The sequence below is a fragment of the Monopterus albus genome, unplaced genomic scaffold (assembly GCF_001952655.1).
Source record: "Monopterus albus unplaced genomic scaffold, M_albus_1.0 scaffold3.1, whole genome shotgun sequence".
NCBI classification, from domain to species: domain Eukaryota; kingdom Metazoa; phylum Chordata; class Actinopteri; order Synbranchiformes; family Synbranchidae; genus Monopterus; species Monopterus albus.
In genome coordinates this window covers 4440487-4449950 of record NW_018127883.1, presented here as the reverse complement: position 1 = coordinate 4449950, position 9464 = coordinate 4440487, and the positions used below count along the sequence as shown (strand labels likewise).

At 40.4% G+C, this 9464-nt stretch overlaps 1 protein-coding gene across 4 annotated transcripts in view; it reads right to left on the bottom strand.

The window, feature by feature from the left end:
• Positions 1–9464, bottom strand: part of micu1 (mitochondrial calcium uptake 1) — a 36961-nt gene that overhangs the window by 8556 nt on the left and 18941 nt on the right. For 2 of the 4 annotated variants that reach the window (XM_020599402.1, XM_020599393.1), the window contains 4 exons: positions 7722–7733; positions 2476–2481; positions 1666–1780; positions 225–307 (listed from right to left, as the gene is read on the bottom strand). In XM_020599402.1, the coding sequence (XP_020455058.1) occupies positions 225–307; positions 1666–1780; positions 2476–2481; positions 7722–7733 (216 nt within the window). The remainder of the gene's footprint in view (positions 1–224; positions 308–1665; positions 1781–2475; positions 2482–7721; positions 7734–9464) is intronic. The other 2 variants (XM_020599412.1, XM_020599420.1) reach the window with 2 other exon arrangements.

The following is a 9464-nucleotide window of genomic DNA, read 5'->3' as shown; positions in this document are numbered from 1 at the left end:
TGCAAGACAAATAAATTCTTTAAAAATCATACAATGTGATTTCCTGAATTTTTTTTTTTATTCTGTCTCTCAGAGTGGGAATGCACCTACAATGTGAATTTCAGACCCCTCCATGATTTCTAAGTGGGAGAACTTGCAAAATCACAGGGTGTTCAAATACTTCTGTTCCTCACTGTATGCATGTGGCAGCTGTATGTAGGACATGCTGCTCGTTCCAGTCTAACCTGTTCAAACTCCTCCATGTCCACTTCTCCATCACCATTCAGATCAAACATCTTGAAAGCAATCTCAAAGTTCCTCTGGGGAGCTGGACAAAACAGGACACAAACACAAAAGACACACATTCTCAGAAATTCTCCAGGCGTTTTACAAGCCCTTTCCATCAGAGTGCACAATGACTACTACATAGTCAGCCCACCCTCTGTCAACGGGGAAGCTGTTAGAACAGATCCAGATTTTTTATGCCCTAATCTGGAATCTAAAAATTGCATCAACAATATTTGAATTTGTATTTGCTGTGTTGTTTGTCCGATCTGTACACTATCTGCCTATAGCAGTTCCTGAGAATCTGCTACAACAACCAGTTCACCCACTACTGCATGGTAACAAGGCATGCAACTAAATATAGTATTGCATTTAAGGTTTCTGGTCCATTTTTACAACACATGTACTATTAGTTCTTTCTATTGGTAACTTATCTAGTCCATCACTGATAAAATCTATAATTTATAAAAGTGCTGCCTGTTTTTGGACAATGAACCATTCTTCGCTGGGATTATGTGCACAAAGGTTATAATGCCTACACTGTTTATCAAATGAAATACAAAACCCAAACAATAAGATGTACACACTTGATTTTATAAGCTACTGTATCTCTGAAATTCTTTTCAATGCTTCATACCTTTATGGTACAGTGAGCTACCATGACCACTTCAACAACCTAACTCTTCTAGGGGAAATACTATAGCCGTCCTATCTTGACTAGCAAGGGATTCATTCAGACTGCATGAAGGCAGTTAATACATACCACTCTGAGCCTTGAACCAACAGTGTGTCTGTTAAGAAATGGTCTTCTTTGCAATTATGCGGTGGCCGTGTAAATTGATTGAAACCAGCCATAAAGCATCCTACCATGTATGCTTAAAAATGACTGGTCTTTGAAAAACATCCCCAGAGACTTTCTCCATGTTAATAGATTATAATAAACAGTCAAGCTGAGCTGGGGATGAAAGCATACTAGCCTCTGAAGAGAACGGAGTCAGAGTTCCATTTTTTTTATTACCATGAATTCTGGCATATTAGGAAACAAAGCATTTACTCCCTGTATCCACCATGAATGAAAGCGTTAGCTAAATCACACAGATTCTGTGAAACACAACAGCTCCAAGGCAGCTAGTTCAGTAGACACACATTATTAACTCTGACAGAACTAAAGAAATACTGAGCTACAAAACATATCTAATAAGATCATACTGCTAAATGTATCTCTTTGACATTGTCAGTTTTAACTGACACAGTGAAAGCAAAGACCAGAAAAGACACTGAAGAGATCATCTTGGGATTTGGTCTGTGATTGGTGTAAAAGATTTTAAGGATGTGGGATTAAATGGGATGGGTCAGAGGACCTATTAGACTTCTAGGCAGTAAGTAAAGTACAGCACTTACTGGACAGCACAGTGGTGAGAAAGATGTAGTCAGAGAAGGAGATAAGGCCACATTCTCCCAGTGTGTAAAATATGCTGTCCTCATCTGCAAACTTCTCCCTCTCCTGGGCGATCTTCTGCTCATCCAGGCCAGAACAAAAACAATAGGTAAAAAGTTAGATTAACAACATTTCACATGATTCAGCAGTAGCCTTACAGTTTTTACAGCTGCCCCAGGTGTGTGTGTGCAAGCAAGCATGTGTGTGTCAGAGCACAAAACAATCAGAGATTGGCTGTGTTCAAACACAGAAGCATACACACATACGGTACTTCCACACACACATTAAATAGGATGAGTATGTAGAGACAATTTGTCACAGTAACAGTCATGCAAATGCTGCATACACATGAAGCCTTTCAGGCAGGTGAGTGTGGTAGTGATGAACAATTAGTCAGTGGTCAGCTCATGTACAACACCATTTATCCACCAGAGGCTGTACTAACAGTGAGAAACTGACAAAGAGAGGGAGAACATGAGATACTGTAGCACAAACACACACACCATTGATTAACCATGTCCGTAACACAACCCAAATGTGTTTGTTAAAAACAAAGTGACTTTATCCCTCTTTCATTCGCACAAACACTTTCCTGTTAGTATGTGTATATTCACAGCATTGCATGAAAGTGTGACTTAACCACATGCACACTACACAATCAGTGGTAGAGTCTTGAAAGATAGTGTCCCACTAGTCGGACACTCCACCAAACAGAGTGGACAGAGCATGCCTAAGGAGGAGGTGGGGGTGGGGCTGAGCCCATGTGGAGTTACCTCCGTCTGTAAGGGTTCCATTTCAGAAGAGGAGGAAGGAGGAGAAACAACTGTTAGAGAACAATATAGCCTCTGCTGATTTTAGCAGGGCCTAGAACAACAAAGACACGCATGTGCATTCATATTGGTGTGCACAATACACGCACAGAAAACATCTTGTTCAAAATAAGATCATTGGGGGATACCACTCAATTTAAGAATTCAGTTATGTCTTTGGGCTTTGTAGTCTATAATTAAAATTTGCAGGCATGAAAGGCAGTGCCTGCATCTTAAATACTGTTACCAAAGCTGGATGAAAGGTGCACACAGCAAACAAAAGCTAGTCGAATATTATCACTTGAAAGAGGCATGAATTAATTGTGAAAAACATATCTGAACAGAAAAATTTGGTGGCATCCACCTTAACATTCAAATTCTCTCTCCATGAACCCACTACCATTAAATACAGATTTTACAATGGCTACAAGACAACTGGTAATATAATCCATCACCATCCCCACTTTGTGTCTCTCTCTTACATGCCAATTATACAAACATAAAAAAATATTGGCTTCTACTGTCATATTTATTATTGATGGCATTTACATCTAAAGCTTAAGTGGAGAAGGGAGTGGGAGATATGAGGGGAAAGAGGAACAGTTATTTTTGGAACAGTGCTACTGGTTGAGGAAAAAAAAACCCATCAAAAGCTAAACTAACTTTCTGTACCAAAAGACTTGAAGGCTTTCATATGTTTGCATGTGTACAGATGTGAGAAAATTCTAGAAGGGACAGATATGTCCATATAGAGAGAGGACAGAGCGCAAAAAGAAAAAGTGAGAGTTGAAGAGGTTGATATTGGCACTAGAGCTTTGAATGATGACACAGAGAAAGCCTTCTGGGCCTGAGGTGAGCCGCACAACCACACAAGTGTGTATTTCAACTGGCAAGCATGTACTCATGCCCACAGAGGCAGCTACGCAACTATGCACACAAGAGACATAAACACACTGGGCCTCATTATAATGATCAGAACAGAGGCATAAAGCAAATTAGACATAATAACTCACTATTTTCAGCATCCCGAGTCAAGGACAAAAACACCCCCACAGAACAGCTAAAACGACATTTAATCAAAACAAATATACTGTAACCTAATGGCTGAACAAAACAGAACCAAACAGTGCATTCAGCTCATAAAAGAAGAGGTTTCAGAGTGTTCATGGGCACACTAACCTATAAACACATAGCTTTTAGTGTACTGTGATGCAATAGGAGTCCTGCTCAGAGAAGGCCACCATTCTCTCTCTTAAGATACCATTGTAAAGCCAGGCCTCACTGCTAAGCTGAGAGAACGTAGCTTTAACTATTTTACTCTCTCTCACATACACAATGTGCTACCATGTAATACAGCTCTCCAACAAATTTATGATGCAACACCATACACGCTCTCAAGCAGACACAGAATTATGGTAGTGTGTATATCAAACTGTGCTGTGGGTTTCTTATTGGCTTTTAGACATTTTCCATGGAGCTTGTGGCTCTACTCTAAGGTCATGTCCTAAGTTCTTCATCCTCCACCTTATGTCACTGGTGCAAGTTTCAGCCTCCTACTGAAGATATGCAATAATGTGTGCTCCAGGAACAAGGATATAAACTACAAATATTTATATATAATTCAGATAAATACAAGGTTTTTACCAACAAAAGATACTTATAAGGTTACTGAATTCCCCAGACAGACTACTCATCACTTTAGTCTTTCATCAGTTCTGATTCAACCACCCAAAGGACCTTATGCTTTTAAAATGTGTTGCTGCAATCATTAAGGAGATCCCAACTAGACTGGTGTCAGCCTTTAACACTCATCATATGTTTTCCCCCACAGTACTGAATTTCAAATGACTATAAACCTAACTGCTGTTGCACCCATGTTAATTAACAGCTAATGCTGTATCTATGTGTCTGTTGATCAGTGTCAGCTTCATAACTGCCTATGTGTATATTCTTTTTAAACCTCTGCCTTGAGCCCAGTGAGGTTTTCATGTATATACACTGATGTGTTAGCCAGTCAGTCCATGAAGCCTGTGAGCAGAAGTAGCTCTGTCAGCACTGAGCTGCTGGCTGAACAGCACTGATGACGGGCCACTCAAATGTACTTCTGTCATTATATACATACTGTAGATAGGGTCAAGGGTTTGGCTGAGGCTAATCTCTTCAATGACCAGGCTACAGAGCAGCCTGATAGCTGTCCTGGTCAAATTTCAAGTAGCCCAAGCTTTAAGAGGGCAGCAAATGAGACTCATCGAAGTCAAGCACAACCAGAGCCAGACATACAAAGGGCTACATTACTTTCTCCTCCTTTCAGGAGTGGCTAAGAAACACTTTGTGAGCACTCCAGTGAAAAAGTAACAAACTTGGATTGCCTGAAAGGTTCTTTAGGATTCTAACATTTCATTATTAAACCCAAAAGTGAGGAATGACTTGCTTGTATCAATGCAATTTTTATATCAACTATCTTTACATGATCTAAACAACCACATGGCACTGTTGCTTTGATAGCTGTGATATAATTGAACCTATGCCGATGAGAACAAACATTTCTGATATCATGTTTTAATAAAAAAAACAAACAAAAAAAAAACAGGCAGCTGTTGAAATGACTGGGACTTGGATGAAAGGTAATCTGACACAGTATACTGCAGTCTTCTAAACATGGACACTGGGATGTTAAAAATATGCCTTGTGTCACCCATCCATATTCTGCCTTTTACAATACTCCACCCGCACTCTGTATGGCCAGGCACTTGGCTGAGAACTGATGGTAGCTTAGACTTGGCTCTTTTTAATACCACTGTGCCATTGTGCGGGTTGCACTGCTTTGTTATTGATTAGATCTGTGACCCTGTCCAACACTGCAGACAACCCCAGAACAGAAGAGAGAGGAATGGATGAAAAAACAATAAGATATAATCCACATCGTTTGTGTCTATAAGCTCTAAAATAAAAATGACTTCAAAATCAATTTTTTAAGATACTGTCATGAGTCTGTTTGCTCAGTCTCCAGTGAGCACCACAACATAGAGGTCTAGGTTGAGACCTGCCACTGAAGATGAAAAGCTCAGACTGCAAAGACAGGCAACCTGCTCCCACTCTCTTTGTCTATGCATTCATGTGTGTGACACTTGAATGATGCCTGCCCCGGAGCGACCTCTCATCTCATGTACAGTTGAGTCTCGATAGAAATCTTTGTACTGGAGAGTTGCACTGGTGCGGTTGTACTGATTAAATGAGAGAGATGTGCAGTGTGACAGACGGATAGCGCAGAGAGGGTGAAACAGAGGGGGCGAGGGGTGAGCCAAATGCATTAAAAATTGAATAGTACCTTTATGTCCTTTGTGCCGCTTTGTGTGATCTGGTAGCTCTGGTGTTACTATCACTTTGGCAGGTACAATGAAAGACGCAAGTTTCAGGGGAAAGGGAATTTAACCAGCTTGAGGTTAAAGCCAGCCCAGGTCTGAGGCTGACATTTCTGAATGCTGGCTGAAAGCTCTCAGTGTGTACAAGTGCGTGCTGCAACACATAACAAGGCCTCCATCCAAGCCCAATAGAAAACCACACACACTAAAGTGCATGACTGCCCTGAACCGCACAAAAACACCTACACACATAAACAAGACAAATCTTGGAGTGGTCAAGAGTGAATTTTTCCTGTTGCCGATAATGATACCATGGGATGAAAACACCACAGCCTGTATATAGGCGGGCAGGTGTGTGAGTAGAACGAACATGAATGTATTAGCTCTCTACCTCTAGTAACTTATTATTCTAGGAGCACATTCACACTAATGAACCCTGATGTGGAACCCTCAATGCACAAGTTTCAATTGCTGAGGAGTGGCAGCTGTCTCATAAGAGGAGAGGGGCAACCGAATTAGCTGACCAGGTGTGCAGACATTCCAACCTCATCTAGATGATTAAGAGAGGAAAGAGAAAGGAAGTTTTGGTGTGTAGGTGTGTTAGTGTGACCTTATATAGACAGCAAAATTAACAGAAAGGACAAAGAAAGCATGTGAGAATTGAAGAGAGAAATAGATCCGTGACAGTCCAAACAGTGGCCCCGGGGAGCTTCCTGTGAAATCAGAAAGAGTGAGTGTAACAGCAGCTGGTGTGACAAGAGGCTTGTTTCTACTGGAGCAGGCCCCTCTGCACTCCCTCTGAGCGACAGGTGTCTGCTCTCAGTTGTAGCAGGTCACACGGCAGACGTTGTGGCTTTACATACAGAGAGGGCAACAGCATGTGGGAACAGTTTGGATACATTTTAGATGTACAGGCCAAGTCCTGCTTTCAGTGACTCAAAACCATGCTCTACAAAAATCATGCAGCACTGACATCGGGACAATCCAGAGAATGGATTTGTGAATGCTACCAAGCACATCAATACAGCCTCAACGTTAGCTAAAAGAGCCTGGGTCCAAAACCACCCCATCATGTCACCATGCGCAAAGAGGGGCCACCACCAGTTGCTTTCTCCATGAGACACAGGCAACAGAGCAGTGCATGCTGGGAAAAAGGCTAGAGTGCCAAAGCATGTGAGCTAGAGCTGATATTTCTTAGAAGATATGAAAGGATGAGGAAAAAAGGTGTTTATAAAACAAGACAGAAGGAGTGCAGGGGAACAGCACCGATGACAAGTTCCTTATAAAGGACTCCATTTTAGCTGCGCTTTGCATCTCAGCTTTGCAAAACTTCACATTCTTCTTTAAATTTTATTATAAAAATATGTGAATTTTACTATGTGCTCATATGAAAATAACAGGTGAAGAACACCACAAGAAGTGGTGGTGCTTTATTCTCATGGCATCTTCACACAGCTGTGCTCAAAACCTACAGCATGTATACTGTACTGAGAGGAAAGTTAGATGTAAATTCAATACAAATTATACACTTTAAATGCACAGTTTGACTGCTATCCTATCCACAGTGGTCGTAATGAGAACTGAGGCCACGACATTGGTTTCACTCTTGCTGAAGCTGAGATGGGTAAATACAGAAAAACTACTTAGCTGTTCCCCTGGACTAACAACAGTGAATAGTTAAGCCCTCCACATTACTACAGAGAAGAGAGAGAGTGAGTTATAGAAAGAAAATAAAAAAATAGAGCACCATAAGACAAAGAACAGGATAAAGTTGAAAGAAGAGGGAGTGACTACAAAGTGCAGTTTTTCATTCAGGTGCACACATGCTGCTCGGCACACACCCCATACCTGCCAGAAATCCTGCAGAGAGGGAGGGGCAGAAATGGGCAGCGATAAGGAGGGAGGGGGACAGAAGTAGATGGGAGGAGGGAGGGGAATTTGTGGGTAGAGAATGGGGATCAGCAGACAGAATGATTGGGGGAAGAGTAAGAAAAAGTGGAGATTTTGGGAGACAGGGAGTTGAGGTTGATGGTTATTCACGAGGAAGGGAAGAGAGAGAAAATGGAGGGATTATTTGCTATGTGAGTGAGAAGATGGCTGATAAGTGCACGAGAGATTAATCAACAGTTAACAACAGCAACATCATATCACATCAACATAAGATTACGGCAGCTGAAAACATGCCCACATGATTAGGGTTCAAGGAGAAATAACAGAGATGGAGCAAATTAACAGCAGAGAAAAGAAACAGTTAAACAATTGGCTAAGCAAACAAGCATTTAAAACTATTTAAAGATTTCTCATGTAACTATAATCCCATGAACAGGAAGATAAAAATAAAACAGGGTGAGTTCATATGAACCACAGTTTGTAGGGCATTTAATATTTTCTTTACACCAAGACTGAGCAGGAAAAGGAGCTGTAGTGAAAGGTTTATAACACAGACATTTGTCCACTTAACTGTAGCCAAAAAGTGTGTATGACAAATCTCTCCATTTTTTTAGATGTACCAATGAGACGAGAGACACAGACCTCTCATGTTACTCTCACAATACTGTACTCCTCTCTGCCATTTAACTCCTTTTGTAGTTTACCACAGAACTGAAATGCTCCCCTTGAACACTACTACACTCTGTCAACTTCATAAATTTACACAGTACAAATATTGTGCCACTATACTTGCTGTGGCCACTGCATCTATGTCCAATTCAATGCAAGTTTTAAATTCATGTCATGTTCAACTAGCTAAAGGAACCTATTAAGCCAATGAGGAGCAGGCTCATGTCTACACAAAAAGGGGTTGGGCAAAGCATGTGAGGGAGGGGAACTCTCAGGCCACTCTGAAAATGGCAGGAAAATCTCAGGGGACAACCAAAGCTAAATACAGTATCATAGAAAACCACGTGTCCTGAGATTTGCCAGGCAAATAAATGACATGAGGCCTGGAGATAGGGATGAGATTTACATAAAAAAACCAAGGGCCATAAATGAAGAGTATACCATTTTCATTTTAGGCTGCCTGAGAGAATATCACATTTACTTTGATTGATTGATTTTATTCTTTCAAGCATGTAAAGACAGTCGATATGTCAACACACATAATTTCATACATATCCACAAATGCTAATCCATTATCAATTTGCTTATACCTAGTATATGCTTGAACGGAGTAGGAAGAAGTCAGACTTATCTAGTCCTACCCCCAAACATCATCTTACCATCATTGGTTTGCAGGCAGTATCTTTACATAGATAATTTTGTTCTCCACCACACAAGTAATATACTAAAAATTTTTACTGATTGTTAACATTCTTATATAATTACATTCTTAGATAATTATCTTCTCCACCACACAAGTAATATACTAAAGAATTATTACAGCGTATTAACATTCATATACCACACCCACAATGTTCCATCTAATTTATCATTGAGCCTGTTCTTGCATATATCTTGATTGACACATACCTTTATACTTATGTTTAAACTCATCAATTCTATTACTATTTTTTTATGTCTACACTTAAATTATTCCATAGTTTTACCCCACTTATGGAAATACAAAATCTTTTTTTGGTTGTACGTATAGCA